The 17,506-nt window shown below is 36.5% G+C and overlaps 4 protein-coding genes across 4 annotated transcripts; 1 reads left to right on the top strand and 3 right to left on the bottom strand.

Moving 5' to 3' along the window:
• Positions 1–9,015: 9,015 nt before the first annotated feature.
• On the top strand, positions 9,016–9,584 carry EAF02_009647 (uncharacterized protein; the record flags this gene model as incomplete). Its single annotated transcript, XM_038905695.1, has 2 exons — positions 9,016–9,436; positions 9,490–9,584. The coding sequence occupies 2 exons, from the start codon at positions 9,016–9,018 to the stop codon at positions 9,582–9,584; spliced, it is 516 nt and encodes a 171-aa protein (XP_038754435.1).
• A 676-nt stretch (positions 9,585–10,260) lies between these two features.
• Positions 10,261–11,341, bottom strand: EAF02_009646 (uncharacterized protein; the record flags this gene model as incomplete). Its single annotated transcript, XM_038905694.1, has 2 exons — positions 10,261–10,324; positions 10,383–11,341. 2 exons carry the CDS (start codon positions 11,339–11,341, stop codon positions 10,261–10,263), a joined length of 1,023 nt encoding a protein of 340 aa, XP_038754434.1.
• A 1,920-nt stretch (positions 11,342–13,261) lies between these two features.
• EAF02_009645 (uncharacterized protein) lies at positions 13,262–14,545 on the bottom strand (the record flags this gene model as incomplete). The annotated part of the gene is made up of 1 exon (XM_038905693.1): positions 13,262–14,545. The coding sequence occupies one exon, from the start codon at positions 14,543–14,545 to the stop codon at positions 13,262–13,264; it is 1,284 nt and encodes a 427-aa protein (XP_038754433.1).
• A 464-nt stretch (positions 14,546–15,009) lies between these two features.
• Positions 15,010–15,541, bottom strand: EAF02_009644 (uncharacterized protein; the record flags this gene model as incomplete). Its single annotated transcript, XM_038905692.1, is given in 2 exon segments — positions 15,010–15,120; positions 15,134–15,541. 2 exon segments carry the CDS (start codon positions 15,539–15,541, stop codon positions 15,010–15,012), a joined length of 519 nt encoding a protein of 172 aa, XP_038754432.1.
• Between the last annotated feature and the right edge of the window lie 1,965 nt (positions 15,542–17,506).

Genomic DNA, 17,506 nt, shown 5'->3' with positions numbered 1-17,506 from the left:
CCGTGAGTGGTGTAAACGTTGGTGAATGCCTTATTCGGGTAATTGCTGTGATTTTACCTGCCGGGCAGGCTTATTCATCAAATAAAGGAGTGTGAGGTGTATAAAGCGTATGATTTTTCAAGAAAAGAAAAGAGTGAGTTGTATTATTGATCAGGAAAGTCTGTAAGAAAGTGACAATATTCGAATAAGGGAATTAATCCTTCAGATTGTTGTATATCAGAAGGCTTGAGTCATTTTGATTATTATATGGTTGAGTGTTTATATCAATTGATTTGATCGATCTGCGCATACGATGCTTTGTAGCGGAGATGGAATTGAATGGAATTCGATGGATTTTGAGAAAACTTAGTAGATCGATATGATTATAAGAGGGAGACAATTCTTTTTTCTTAGATTTATATTCGATAATTCCAATACATTCTTTTATTATACCTTCTCCTGTCAAAGAATTCCCAGTCTTTATTGATCTTGTTAATCGATATATAATCGTCTCTCCGCATACCTTATCGAAGAGTAATATTCAATCTAATAAATCTAATACTCAGTATTCTCCTAATCAGTTATTATCTGCAGTTAAAGTTCGATTACCCTCCAATAAATAGTTTTTATGGATAAGATTATCTTTTGATAAACATTATCAAAATCTCGATAATAGTTTTTTGAAGAAGATTAAAGTTATTCGAGATTGCTGGGCTGATGCAAACAAAGATTGTATAGTAATAACTCCTATGGATTATAGTAATCCTTTTATTGATAGCAAAAAAAAATATTATTTTTCTAACCTTCTTTTTGATAACAAAAATTCCTTATTAAAATCACCTTCCTTTTTTTTTATTAATCCCATTCTTGCTTTTAGATTAAATAAGAACTGGATATCTACTTATAAAGCTTGTAATAAGCGCAAGTGGAAAGGCTTAAAGTGTGATTTTAGGAATAAGGGTGTGCAAAATGCTGTTTCCTGTACGGAGTGTGTTCGTTCTTTTCTCTTTGATTATTATAAAGAATATAGTAAATGTTTCAAATAAAGAAATATGTCTTCTCTTTAGTATTGGAAATATATTACGCATACTTGTATACCTCTCTCGATATATTTGAAACCTTTAGATATTTGATTGTTAAAGCTTTGTGATCCTAAGTTTGTGATACTTTTTGAAAAGGTATGTTCTGATCTTTTTTATCTCATTATAATCTATTAACATACTTTTTAGAGAATTGTTCCGAACTAGAAATCGGCCTGTATTATAATAACAGTTATGTTGATGATAATTAAAGAGAATAACGAATTCATCAATCTTAATTTTCTTTTATTATTATCACGGAGGTAATAGCTATGTCTAATGGTCACTTTGATCAGGAGATAGGTATATAGAGTGATAATAAACTAGATTGACTTGAGGTGTGATCATAAGGATCATACCTGCTTTATATACCCTGATCAGGCGATGGAGTCGCCTAATTAGGTATATAGGGTACACAAATGAACTGAGTGAAATAGTTTTAGTAATCATGGGAATGAGTACTCCGGAGGAGTACTAGGATTAATACCGTAGGGTTACACTATACGGTGAATTCCGTGACAATTATCAATACAGATTATATTTCCTCCCCTACTTAATCGTTGTGATCATCCGTTTATCCTTCCCCTATTACAAGATTATTACCTCCTTCTCTAATTAGAAAACGGAGATCCTCTCCTGCTTCTCAATCTCCTGCAATAAAGCATTCGAAGGTTAATATAAAGACTTTTGCAGCAAATCCTAAAACTTGGTTACAGTTTGCTTGTATTACTTCAAAGGGTAAAGAGAAGAAGGTTGAGTTTGATATATATAATAATAGTAATCTTGATAATAAATATAATACTATTGATGAAGGGGATGTGATTGATTTTAATAACAAGTTTACTGAGAAAAAGCGGAAGCTTGAATTGATATAATTCGAGATTGAATTCGCTATAAAAAAGTATACTCTTGAAGGAAAATATATTATTTGATTTTATTGATTCTGGTGTTTATATTTTGTAGGTTTAAAAGGGATATAAAGTAATTGAACTTTTATTGTAATAAATTCTTAATTAATCTATTTGCTATCATTTCTGTTATAAGCAAATATGTAAGATAGAAATTCCCTTTTGAATATTCCTGATGTAGTCACATATTTTGTATATCGATATATCTCAATTTAATAGTGATCCTTTCGTTTTCATCTACTATTAATTTGATTGTTTACTGATTATTGCAGAAAATCATGATTGGTTGCTTGACTATAAGATTGATCTCTTTGAAAAATCGAAGAGTAGCTAATGTTTCTTTTGATATACGCTTGACATCAAGTAATTCGGCTTTGGTGATGGAAGTAGTGATAATATTTTGTCTTGAAGCTTTCCATATTACTAGTTCACCGAATAATAAGATTACGAAACCTTGAGATGATCTTTGTGATTCCTTGTTATCGGCGAATAAGGTATCTGAAAATAACAAAAACTGTGGGATCTGTTTTCGATAGTATCCAATTGAATAGTATTTCGTGTTCCAGAGATATTGAATATAATAATCAACTGCTTTCATATAATTCGGAGATGGGTTAGTTAGAAAGTGACTGAGTTGCGATACTGCAAATACAATATTTGCTCTAACTGTAATTGTAATATATAGCACTGATCCTACCTTTTCTTGATAGATTTGTATGAATGTAATAGTAGCAGTTCTATTATATTTCACAAATTCCATGATTAGTAATGGTATGCATATATTGCCATTATTGAGATTAAACTTCTTTGTAATCTTCTCAATGTAGGTATCATGTACTAATCAAAGTTTTCCTATTTTCTGATTGTGAATAATCTGGATACTCAAAAACCACTCTATATTGTCTAGATCTCTCAATTTATAGGCTGCCTTGATACCAGAAATGATATTATCAGTTATTGATATATGCTTGTGATGATACACGATCTGTATATCGTTTATAAAGAATAGTACCAAAACAATCTGATTTGGGTTTATGAAAAGATAGGGTTCCTTCTTGTATTGGTTTAGATCTAGATTCTTTAGTATCTTGCTAAAGTTCTTGAATTATAATGTAGGGGAATCTCGAAGACCATATAGTGTATGATCAAGAATTATATACTTATTTGGTTTCTTGAATCTATCCGATAAATAGCAAACTATAGGTACACCTGATGGATCCCTATGAGTATTAACAAATGTATTGACAATATCAAATTGCTTTGTTTCCAGATCGTATTTTGCTATCAGCACTATTACGATTCTAAATGATCTTTTGGCGAGTGTCGCGATATAGATTGATTCGATTATATCTTTAGCTTGAAGATCACCACAAACAACCAGTCTAGCTCGATATCGCGTTAAGAATCCCTGTTCATTGTATTTGTATATAAATACCCATTGTAATGATATAAGAGCAATTGGTACGTCTTGTGCATTGATTTCATGCTATGTTTTGTAATCCTTCAGATTGTTGATTTCAATCTCACACTTGTGTTTAAACCATTTCCCCAAAAAGTGATCCTTGAGTTGGTGGTAACGCTAAAGTGGTTTGGGCAATTCTGATAGATACAAGTTGGGTAGCTCCTCTAAGGCTCTATTTTCAAATACTTTAGGAGGACTAGGTTTTGTTTGTATAACGGAGGCGATTATATTGTATATAATAACAAATGAGTGTTCTTTCCTTTGTATATCTATATTTGAATGGTTAGGCCAAAATGTTGAATAGAAATCTTTGATACAAGAATCACCTTTAAGCGATAAGTTTGCAATAAGAGTGTCTATAAGCATATGATCGCTTATTGACAGATTATTTTGCAGTTTTTTTTATTATTGAGTTTGATAGTAGTGATCTATAGATATATTGATATCAGGAATTGTATTATCAAAATCAAAGAATTAATATTCAGATAGATTGAGAGTTGGGTGAGGAATTTCGATTCTTATAATCCTTTGTCTTTTGGGTTTTTGATTAGAAAGAAATGAAAGTTGATCTTTCTTAAATTGATTGATTATACATATCAGAGGAGATAATCTTTTCAATGATATTACTTCCTTTATGATATAGGCATTTATAATATCAATAGGATAAATATCTGGATTGCTCTTATACTCCTCGCGTATGATTTGGGTAGTATTACCAGTGTACTTATAATCTATACTTTCTGGTTGATTATTACAATTACTTAGTAATATCGGAATAAAACTTGTAAACTCCTGTGCCTGATTAGTGGTGGTTTATTTTTGAATTCGGTTTTTTGTTTTTAGGGTTTCTTCAGAGTGCAGAACCTTGTGTGTACTATTACTTTCGGTATTCATGTGTGAGCTCCTACTTTTCAGAGATACCCCTGAGTCCTGCTCGTTTTGAGGTATATTTGAAGTACGCATAGTAATATCAATAGAATTAATAGTAATATATGTCGAAGTCATTATATCATCACTTTGATCAACAATAGTACCATCGATATCGATTGTTTGCTGAATATCGAGAGCTAATGCAAATTGCTGTAGCTCTTGATCTGTATGTATATCGATGGTTTTATCTATTTGATCCATTTTGTATATTCTTTCCTCAAAGAAAGTAATGTTTCGAGTGACGATAACCCGCTTGAGCTTGGGTATCCAGATACGGTAGATTGGAGAACCTGGTATGTATCCAACGAGATATTCAATATTTGTTTTAGGGTTAGTTTTGTAAATTCTCTTGTTTATATTTAGTTCTCTTTTCTTATCCAGAGAATATGCCCTATACCCATATCGATATATTCTACTCCAGTTTGGGCGGAGATCAATAGTTAAGTGATTCACAACCACTGGAGCAGATAATCGTAGGTATTTATGAAACCAAGTATCCAGTACCTCATTTGGGGATTTGAATAATCAAGCTTTAAGAGGACTAATATTATATAGATAGATAGCAGCTTACACTACTTCAACCTATAAAAGATCAGGTATACCTATAGAGATCCGTATCTTAATCTATTTGGTGATTATCTCTTATCCTGCTCGTTCCAATCCTCTATTTGATTTGTGTATATTTGGTGGAGATAACTCAAGTTTAATACCTTCGGTTTTGATTCAATTTTCGAATACAATGTTTCCCATAATATCAATGACTGAAGTGTTGTTATCCTGTTTGATATAAACTACTGATAAACTGTACTTTCTGAGCACCCAAGTGAGGAAGTTCTGGATTGTATCAAATACTTCGAAATAAGTCTTTTGGTATAATAAAAAGCTAAAGATTTTTCTACTAAATATGTCCTTGATTACCAGGAGCCAGGATACTCCGGTATATACGTGTGGAAAGTCGAATAAATCCCATTGAATTTTGTAGAAAGGATATGGTGATCGGGATTCACTAGGAGCTCGTGATATTATTTACTTAGCATATATATGTAAGCAATCAATATACTCATCCTAGTGAGTCCTTTTATTCTCATATTCCTTACTAAGAAAACGAGATGTTCGAGAGCTTCTTTATCCAAATATCCTGATCGTTTATGCTAGAGTTCTGCAGAATCCTTTCGAGGTTTAGATGGGTCCCTCGATTAGCGAAATGATCGTTTAACGTTGGTATTGATTGTGGGATATATCAAAAGGTTTGGATTTATAGATATTGTGTTTAAATTGATTAAATAGAAGGAAAGTGATTTGTATTCTAGGAATAAGAGATTATCTTTACAAATACAATGAGTGACAATATAATTGTTTTCAAGATTGCTCTTTTGTAATGTAGAGTCTATTCTTAAAAACCATATTCCTGTATTTAAAAGCTTTGTTTCCGAGACGATATTGATATGAAATCCAAGAATATATATGATATTTGAGAGAACCAGATCACCTTTTGAATTTTAAGATTTTTAAAGGATATTCTTGATTATATGAATGCCTTGTCCAATGATTTGAATTTTTGTTGTTCTTGTTTTAATGTAATTTGATACTAATGAAGATATATATTTATATCTGTTAAGAAGATTGATATTGTTAATAAGGTGTATAACATCATTACTGTCAAGTATAGTATTATCAGAGAATTGATGAAATGGATTAGAGATAGTAGTATAAATCCCGTAACTTGTAGAACCTTGGATGAGATAGGCTACTGTTTTTGATCTAGGGTCTATTGAATTATATGATTGAGAAATATTACCTCTTGAATTGATTCATTCTTTTTGCTCCCAGGCTTTACGTATATTCAACCATCAATCTTCTTTGATCCTTTCTCATATATTATTGCATTCCTTCTCTATCAATGAGATTGAATTCCGAAAGTCACATTTTCCAATGAATACGAACTCAATTAACTAGTATATTTTGGGATAATGACTACCACCTGCCTTTCCATTCTTTCAATCAGATTTTGACTTATAAGGGTATTCATATCGATCAGTTGCCTTTTTGAAATCTCCTCTCCGAGTATTACCTTACTTTCCTTACAGATTATTAGGGTTATATTTAGATTCAGAATTGATTATCAAAAATATACTCTTACTCTTGGATACTAGAGAGTCCTGATAAACTAAGTTACCAAAAATATCTCTGAATTGCTTTAAAGAGTAATTGGAAATTCCAAGTTGATTATTGGTCTTGATTTGAATAAGTATAGTGCTTGTTCAAATAGGGAGTATATATATTTCTATAGTCTATAGGAAATTGATAATTGTTAAGTCATTCTTTATTTTGATATGATATGATTTTGTAATAGTATAAGCTTTAGTTTATTCATTATGCTATTTGATTGGATTAGTTTGACCTATGGTTGCTTGTTAAAGAACATTTTGATATTCTTGAGCAATAGCAGATTTTGCTGTTGTGATAATAGGTACAAGCTTATTCTGTAGCTTCTGAATAATCGTTTTAAATAGTAAAGCTTTTTTATCATTATTATTAAGAATAAATTCTATAAGATAGAATGAGTCTATTATTTCTGTAATCCATTTGTAGATATCCTGATATGATTTATGCATGATATTGTACTTGTCCTTCTGGTAGCAGTACTCTTCTTGAAATGCAAAGTGTTCTATTGAGATATCTTGAAAGATATTTGCTTTAGGCCTTATAGGCTTAAGTATTGATTTTTTAGAGGATTGTGATGGAATCATCTTAGTATTTCCTTTTGAGTTCTTTTGTTGAGATTGTTTATAAGTATTGAGATTAGCGAGGTATTTTGTATTGTTGTTCAAATCGTATTTTCTTATGAGATCGACGATCATAATGAGCTCAGGTGGGTCCTTGGTAAGCCAGTCTTCTTTGTTAGTGGGGATCAATTGGTGAAGAGTTTTTCTATCTTCCGAGGATTCTCTGGAACTGATCGGAGTGATCGGAATGGTCTTGAAATCAGATAGTTTGATATCCTTCCAGATATCTTTCGATATATAAAGGTGTTATAGATTCAGGAACCATCTTGATCAGTGTCTACAGATAACGAGTTTGATGACTTCTGAGGAATTGGATTTAGATATGACGAGTTTGTAAAGATGAATAGAAGAGAGTATATATGAATCAGAGTGATCAAAAGATGTATATGAATAATGAGGGCGCAGTATGAGTACCAACCGGGCTTATAACTATCACGGAGGTAATAGCTATGTCTAATGATCACTTTGATCAGGAGATAGGTATATAGAGTGATAATAAACTAGATTGACTTGAGGTATGATTATAAGAATCATATCTGCTTTATATACCCTGATCAGGCGATAGAGTTGCCTAATTAGATATATAGGGTATACAAATAAACTGAGTGAAATAGTTTTAGTAATCATAGGAATGAGTACTCCGGAGGAGTACTAGGATTAATACCGTAGGGTTACACTATACGGTGAATTCCGTGACATTATTATATTACAAGTTTATTTATCTTCATATTATTTTATTATAAAAATTATATTTTATTTAAAAATATATTATTATATAGATATAATGTATAAATCCCTTTAATATAATATTATTCCTTTTTATAAATAATTACAGTTTTGAAATCAAAGAATGCCTATAGACTTCAGCACTCAATTACTCAAGTAAAAGTACTGCGCATTGCGAAATAAGATACCATCGAGAAGTACTGTCGCAATATACCGAATCAAAGTCGAAGTATAATCATACAATCGAATTGAAAGGTACTAATACAACAATTCATGCGTGAAAAAAAAGGTTGAAGAGAATTCGTATACTGAGATTGAGCTCTTTTTCCCGCTGTTCACATGCGATAGTGAGATCTCTCGACAACTATGAATGAATGATGGTAAAGGAAATAGGGGTGTAGCAGAGAAGTAAATACGAGATTTCCGCGCCGTTGAATAACACAATCTACTTAGGTGTCGATTGTATATTCATGTAGGTCGTCGAATATCAGTCATCTTTCGTATTTCTCGATATCCTACGCTCCAGGTCTACGTTGATACAAACTTCAAATCGCGAAAGAGGCGTAGTTGTGCAGTTTGAATCCTTCTTGAAGGATCACGCGGCTCGGCCTTTCGCTCTTACGCTATTAATCATCAATTCGCCTCGACGTAATTGTTTTGATCGTAAGATCTTACATGCGTATGAACTTCATAAATGGGCTTTAGATGGGGGCCAAATACTCTCATTGTCCTTGTTGTATCTCAGGTACAGCTGCGGCACATCTTCTTTAGGACTACCTTCGCTCTTTCGGCTTTCAGCTGATGGACTCTCCTTAATAATCATTGATGCAAATGCGGAGAATTGCTACAAGGTAGCAAAATTGTGCAGTGACATTATACACAGCAAGGGTTTTCGTGTGTTTCGTGAATAGCTTCACATTTTGTATAAGTAGAGTACCATTTCCTTGGCTTTTTTATAATCACCTCACATCTTCGTATTTCTACATACATATCTTCTACACAACACAAGATTATCAAAACGTTTAATGCCCAAACCATTCAAGAACGTCCTTAGATCTTTCACCCATAGCAACGATAAAGCTGTCGTTGAAACTCAAACTTATTCTAGCACTACTATCTCCTCCAGATCTACTTCAGCAGCAACGATGTCTACTATTCCACCACCCCGCGCCCTAGTAACCTCGCACACCGCCTCCGGCACCGCCGTCATTTCCTCTGATTCTCAATTTCCTCTATTTCATCCTCTTGGTCCTTCGGCCCCGGGTTTCACCACCATTCACACTCTTCCTTCTCTCCCTGCCTCTCTAATGACTCCTATCGACCCCAATCCCGAACAATCAATCCCTCGTCCACCCCCAGCTGGTTTGGTAGTTTGCACAACTGATTACCCGCCGCGTTACGTTACCCCCACTCATCGAACCATCACCTGTGACTACATGATTGTCATGAAAGGTGAACTTGTCCTACATGTTGATGAGGGAAAGGAAACCGTTTTGAAGGAGGGCGATATCTGTGTCCAGAGAGGTACAATGCATACTTGGGAAAACAGAACTGATGAATGGTGTCGTAAGTTTGATTTTGCCTGAAATGTTGTAGGTACGAGACTGACTGTGGAATAGGCTGCGTGTTTGTTATGGCCGGTGGCGAAAAGATCGTTATGGCGGATGGAAAGACGTTGGAGCAAAGTTATACTGCACCAAAGCCCAAGAATTAGGCGGATGATCTAGTTGGTGTTTAGGTCAGGATATGCGGTGATGATTGGACGGTTGTATAGTAGAATCGTTTCATAAGAGCATTATCAATGACGATAGAAAGTTCTATCAACGGTGCTAGGGGGGGTAGTTTTGTTTTCTAAAGGTGCGCACTACACATCATCGCAATTGGCACATTCAACTATCAAGCAATATCACTATTTTCTATTTATGGTTTCTTTCTTTTATGCATTTATTTTCATGATGTATCACCATCGTGATAGCGCATAGTTGAGTAAAGATGTTCTTTAATGATATGAGGTGTATCCAGCATCTTGCACACTATGTTGACCTGCCCTACTACTTTTTTTTGAACTCTGGATCGGGTAGTATTGTTACAACTTTGCATGGAGATTAGTATTTTGAATGATATGAATAATTTCTTTCTGTCATCGAATCGTAAGCGCAACATTAAGCAAATGATGCAGATCCACAACATACACTTTCAAGCGAATGTTGGAAGCTAGATTGTAATGATACTGATATTTTGCGGATGTTTCCTTTCGTTATTCTTCATAGAACGCCAGAGTCTTATTGTCAGGACTTTTTCGAGTCGAGTGCACAGCACACCGTTTCACCAATGTTTGGTGGTATCGAAGTCGTGATAAAGGCTTTTGCGAATTAGGTCTTCTAGGATATTTATACATGTCTTGGTTGTGCAAGGCGATGACCTTCTGCAAGGAGTTCTTCTGCGGTGAAGGGCCTTCTTTTGATTCGTTAGCCTGTCGAATCTTTGATCCCTTCGGTGCGCTCCAACTCACTCTTCTTCTCCTTCCTCCTTAACGTCATCCTTCATCTCTTCGTCTTCGTCATCGTCATCATCATCATCATCCTCTTCGTTATCTTCCGCATCTTTATCATCATCATCATCGTCATCATCTGCAGTACTCTCTGTATCTTCCTCGATATCCTTCGTATCCTCTTCCGAACTATTCCTAATCTCTTCATCCGAGCTAGAATCCTCTACAAGAATAGCCTCATTTACGAGGTACTTTTTGAGATTTCTAGACTTCCACGGAGCCGCCATCGATGTCTTGCCACGAGCAACTTCAACTGACAATTTGTGAATTTGCTCAGCAATATGTCCACCACTATTAATAAGTCTCCTAAAATTCGAATCCTTGAACCCCACAAACACGATCACATCCATGATAAACTTCAACATCTGTTTATTTCCCCAATACACCAATCCAATTTCCACCGAGCACCCACGCGCCCTATCAACCTCAAAATTCGTTTGATCCCAACATCGATTCAACGTCGCCGCATCAAAACCAAAATACTTAGTAATAACCAACGAAGGATTATTCTCCGACGCCTTCGCACACAGCGCTCTCATAACATCATTCTGATACCTCGGCGCCCGGAACGCTTCTCCAAACATCCACAAATCCCACAACATCCATCCCCCAATATCGATATTTCCAGTATACAGCCACTTTCCAAAATGATCCATGAGATCGCTTACGGCGGAGCGAAACATCTTAGCTTCGAATTTCGTCTGGGGTTCGCCGAGACAATCGAGGATGCTGAGGGATTGGTGGGGGGCGTGTTTGTCGAGGGATTTGAAGCGGGTGGAGATGGCTTTTAGGATGGTGATGGGCCAGTGAGTGGTGATGGACGTGTGGTTTTTGAAGTAGCTGATGGAGACCATGTTGCCGCGGAGGAGGTCGGAGAGGAACTCGGGAGGGTTTTCTTCGATTAGTTTGGAGAGGACCATTTTTGGTGGGTTGGGAGGGGGTTTGGAAGTTGGAAATAGTTCGAGGATGAGGGTTTGAAGGAAGAATAAGAAAAGAGAAAAGAAACGAGAAGAGAAGAGAAGAAGAAGAAGATCAATCCACAAACCCTTCGCTCAATTACCCCGCTTTGGAAATTAGTAAATGGAGAAGAATTTTCAAAAATTCACTTTGCAAAACCGGGCTATTCACTGCTCGAATTCAGATTGGAGAACTAAACTGAACAGAAACTGATATTTTCGCATGATGTTTATCATGTTGGTTTTCTTTCTCAAGGGTATGGAGAGATGTTTGATTGTTATTTTATGTGTTTCTGAGCTTGTGTTTGTTGTTTGCTTGAGTAAATGTTTTTGTTATGTGTTGTTATTTTTCGTCTTGTATGGATGGTTTATTGTGTCTTTATTGGAATTATTGAAGCTGTAATGATATCAAGTTTATTTCTCAGATGGCCTTCGCCCTGCTCCTTTTTTCCTACTAGTGATCTGGAAGCTTTACATTCCCTCATCCTTTCTTGTTCTTGCAACTAGCTACAATAATCGTTCTTTAGCTATTGATAAATTCAACTTTATCATCTAAAATTCTGCAATTTGTTAATTATCTTTCCTTTCTATGGACTACCTAGTAGTTTTAGGAAAACAGTCAGATATACTGATTTTATACTATTCCTTGAATGAACTATTCTATACTACTCGGTTATTCCACTTCCTATTCCTGTTCTGTTGCTTTGAGATCTCTAATCCTTTCATTTCAATAAATCAAACAGAACACTATATCTATTAATGAACTCTCGCAGTATCAATAATTCAGTTTTGACGTTCTGAAGTCTTTTGATACAATAGTCATTCATTCATATCTATTCATGTTTAGCCATCAAGTCTATTTTCTTCGAAACTATTCAACATAAAAGCTGTTCATGTGCATCTATTCTATACTTTATCTATATAACTAGCATCACACCTCAACACAGAAGTCAAAATCAGTATATAAGGAAAATTGAACATTAAAGACAAGTTAGATAATCTATAGCTTGTAAATCAAACAACTTCACACCCTTCACAAATTTTCAAAGAAAAAATCACACTTAGCGAGAACCCATCCTATGAATCACAATCGTGTTAAATTGAAATGGGATTACACCACCTCTAAACTTCTCAAGCTCCTTAAAGTTCGAATACATTCCTCTCTAATAATTTAACAGAGTAAAATATTATTACTGACAACCATACACCCACTTATTGAACCTCAAGAAGAAGATCACTTAGTGTGGGTTTTTTTTCTTCTTTTTTTCTTCTTTTTTTTCTTCATGAGTTATATACAAAATAAACTTTCCAAGATTATACACACATATGTATAGAGAGTGTTAGTATCTAAACTAGCATACAGATACCAAAGCTTAAAAGCGGTGGGAGCCAGGGATATACAATGAGATGATACATCGTAACTAGTAATTTGAGCTTTTTGAGTAGATGATCCCGAAGCTAAGCTATGGAGAATGCTATGCGGAATGCTAAACGGGACACTAATGAGTTCCGGATTCCATTGGTAAGGAAATAGTATTGTCCATTACAGTTCACAAATACTAAAGATTGTGAAGTCAGTTAATTACATGAGAGATGAAGTTCATGATACTTGTATTGGGGTCTGTATGATCTATAGTCGTTATATATCATACATACATGCTTTGCTCTCAAGCTATATTTTGGAGCTGATATGAAGCTAAGAGTACTGAGATCTGCTAGGGGTATAAAGTTGAGTTGAGGATAGTTCCTGTCACTTCTGAATCTTTCGTGTTACTCTATAAGTCTCAATTACTAATCATAATATCTATCTCGAAATCAACATAGGAATTGAATCATCGTTAAGTTAGATTAGCCTCTGTAGATGGGCTTGTATTTAGATTACATCTATACTAAGCAAATAGTTTTCCATTCGGCGTCTTGAAGAAATAGATACTCATTTGATTCCTCGTTACCCAAATTCATGTACTTAGGGTCCTCTTCTGAAATTAAATTATCATTTTCATCCAATAGAACTTCCCAATCCTCGTGTAGTCCTCCATTTTTGAAGTTTCCCGTATGAGGATCATAGTTTAGGATAACAAGTCCAGCCCGCTCGTACTTTCCGTCTGCTACAGGATGAAGAACGATGATGTTGTAGACACCTTCGTAGTAGTCACCGCTTGGTAGTACCAGGCCCAATTTGTGCAATTCAAAATCATGTTCTCTATCCCAACACACCAGGGTGCCAAGAAATATACCTGGCCTTGCGAGAAATGTTGGAATAATTTTGGGTAACGGGTCACTATGAACTTTACGAAATCGTAGCGGGATAATGAATGAGGTAATATGTAATTCCTTGGGCTGTATTCCGCGATGTAGATTCAACTTACGTTCCCGACAGAAACTATATAAATCAATAGTCCTGTCCTCAAGGGAAATCTGTATCCGAAGAACGCGCTTTCCTGAGGAAGTCACTTTTTCATTCTCATCTGCTGCCAGCTTCGCTGTAGGAACCTGTATTTTCAATGCAGAATCTGTAAACGTGACCGAGCCACCCCAACCTGACCAAGACCAGCTGGGTAGACCATCTCTTCGATGGGCAATAGCTTCATGATCCCACATCAGTTCAAACATTACCAATACCTCTCCCGGATAATGGTGCATCTGTAATGGAACTCCCCAAAGGTGGGAAAATGATTCATGGCAACGCTCTGCAGCTGACTCGTAATGCCTCAGGATGCCAGAAAATGCATTCAGGCTATCACAATCGTGGGATAGATCTCGCCTGCTGTATACCTCTATCCTTGACATGAGATCGCGAGAATGAAGCCGCGAATACCGTTGAGGAGTCAATGACTCGAATTCATCCCCGTTAACCCCGAACGGATAAAAACCAACACCCCAAATCGTCTCCTGTGCCATTTCCTGGTTGCAAAGAAACACTACTTCGCTGTCTGCAAATATCAGTCGCCTTCTGGAGAAGTACCATTCTTGGTAAGTCCACCCCCGCGTAGACCATTTGCTGAGCGTGATTTCTTCCACAACGTTAGAGACTTGAATTAGGTGGGTCTCGCCAATATCTGCGTGGGCTTGATAGCGTGGTACACTGATTCCTGGTAAGCCATCACTAGCACTGTTACCAGACGCTGCGACTATCGTGGCGCGGGCGTTGCTATAAACAAGATCCATCTGGTTAATCATGGACTGCATATGAGGGGAGTTCGGATTTTGGTCGATGCACTGTGGTGAAGCTTCTATTAGTTCTATCGTTCACCGTCATACATGGAGTGCATCTTGCAATAGCTGTAGTGACTCACATATCGATCAACCCATGGGTACCGGTAGCCTAAGGCCTCAGTGACGGTGAAGGCATCTTGTACAACTTGTGGAAACTCTCCTTGGGTACTCTTGCAAGCAGAGTCATCGCCCCAAACATAAGATAGAGCGATTATTCAAAATCTGGAAGAGCCTGGCAAATCCTTTCTGTGGTGACATCAATGACACGCAACCTCGCAACTTCAACCCTTGTATACTGGCACTCTTTATGATCTTTGAGGCATTTGTTTAACATTTGTCTAAGGAAATCAAAGTTTACTCCCAAGGGTTCTAGAGTGCGAATGCCCGCGATCTCATTGTTTTGAATTTGTGAGCTATTATGGAGCGGGTGTATTCATAGTGGCCCTCTCTTCTCTCAGAAACATACCCAAGGGATCGAACTGACAGTTCAGTCCCTCGGGCTCGCTCTTCGGAACCCCACGTCTTAACTTTCAAACATACATGCATCGGTTGGTCACCTAAATCTAGAGACTGATTAAGAGCACGGCTACCAGAGTGAAAATTGACAAGACTTCCAACAAAGCGGCAGACGCGACAACTCGAGTTGAGCAGTTGGTTACGGGATTTCTTCTCATAGGCTCGGACAGGGTCTCTATGACGTCCATTTGGGCAAACTGACAATGATTCTGACAATGATTCTGACAACTTAAATTTTCTCAAGTCTGTAAGATTTGGCCAATCTATCGCGCGACATTCTTGACAGAGGGATTCAAGGCTTGTGTCATGATTGTTATCATTATAGCGTGTTCTAGAGGAAAACTGAGCAACGGCTCTCGGCGCCGAGGATGATTGATCGACAGGCGTACTGTCAGAAGAAGAGATCAAGCAATTTTTAAAGAATTTAGTCATTGTATCTCAATCAACATATCTAAATGTCCGGAAAATAACAGAAAAGTTCATGAAACATTGCGGCTGAATCAAATTGCTACCCCTCTTTATAGTGTCATTGTTGTCGAGCCAGCTGGCGACCGGCTAATTTTCCACGGCCGAATCACCAATCATAAGGCCGAGTATCTTCCTGACCTGTCAGACCCTAGATTGCGTAATCACCAGTATATGATTTTGGGGCGGTTTTAATTAGCATACTCAAGTCCATAGGTTATGAAGAGTATACAGGGAGTGATTAAAATAAACTTTCATCTATTTGAATTCTATACAGCATATCAAATTGCATAGCTACCAGCTTGTCTTTGAGTACAACGATCTGAGCTATCAGATTTAGTAGGTTCGATAACTATCTCACGCAGCCTTGATCGCTAGCTGATAAGTCGTTCAGCTCTTATACGCTCGTTCTCCTATAACCCCAGAAAGCCCCAGTCCAATTGAAGTCCTTGGTCTCATGAATCTAGAAGGTGGGTATTGAAACAGTAGCTTTCAAAGCGTGACTTTTTGTTCGTCATATCATACATCTTTAGAATAGATCATCTATAAAACACTTACTGGTAGATGTAGATACTAGATTATTTAAAACACATATGAATTTCAATGCACTGACCCAGATACTCTAGAGATATCATCCTCATCTCTCATCTAGATAGGTAACAAATCCACAAACATCTCCTCCTCTCTCTCTGAAATCACACTAAAATCATATCAAACTAATAAGCGAGTTTAGTTTCCTTAAATTATGTGAGTGTTTCCCAACATATGAATTTCATTCTCAGAAAGGTTCTTTACTCTTCCTTGACCCGAACAATTTTTCTTTATTTTGTCTAATAATCCCTGATTCTCGACTATATTTTCTAGTAGAGTAACGTTACGAATTCAAGTACTCCCAGACACGATATACTCATACCTATAAAAGACGTTATACACACTCGCCTCAATAAACCCTAAAAAAAACATGTATGAGTGAACATTGCCTCTAGAGTCTAGACGAAAAACTTTTCCTCTTTCCCGTCTCTTTACACGCATATATCCAGGCGTAAAATACAACAACTCCCAATTTTCCAAAATTCGAAGAATCTACCATGTATAACAGGACTAGTCAGTCAACTCCTATATTTGGTTCTCACCTGCCCATTTCCACACCCCATTATCTCTACTCTTACCATCCCCTCAAAACATCCGCTCGATACTCCATGACTTCTCTTCCCCTCTCACAACACCATAACAACTCACCAGCACCTCATCTCTACCTCAAACTCAAACCATTCAGTACACACTTCTCAACACAAAACCACACAACCTCAATAACATCCCTCTTCTCCCCATTCTTCTCCGTCAAGCTTTCAACTTTCAGCCTCCAACCTTCAACCTTCGCCCAAATCTTCCATCACCAAGCCCACAAATTCTTCAACCAATTCCAAGAGTAAAGTACTTCTTTCCACCTCTCAGACTCCAGAGCAGAGCACAGAGCATAGAATACTTTTATTTTCCCATCCATCAACCAATCAATCAAAAACTACCACCACAACTCCCATACTCATACATCTATACATTCACACCAAGATATATGGATCAAAGTAGATCAAAGTGACGAAATACATCTTCTGATTTCTTTTCATCCATCTCCTCTCCTCCTTCAAAAATACCGATTATTCCATCTCTGATAGATGCATTAGATAATTCCTCTATCTATATCTGCATTTATGTCCGAATTCTCCCGCTCCTCCTTCCCAGCCCCAAACCCAAGTCGAGACCAATTCACCTCAGATACCTCAAATATCTCAAATACCTTTGATTAAACACGATGATCGGGAAACCTGAGAAATATATATATATACCTACCTAGAGATTTAGGTCTGCTCAATTTCCTAACCGATCTATGACCGGAATGATATGTGTAGAGTTTCAGATCTTTCTTTTATATCC

This window comes from Botrytis sinoallii, assembly GCF_014898435.1.
Source record: "Botrytis sinoallii strain Bc 23 chromosome Unknown BSIN_021, whole genome shotgun sequence".
In the NCBI taxonomy this organism is placed as follows: Eukaryota; Fungi; Ascomycota; class Leotiomycetes; order Helotiales; family Sclerotiniaceae; genus Botrytis; species Botrytis sinoallii.
This window is presented reverse-complemented; position numbering and strand designations above follow the sequence as displayed.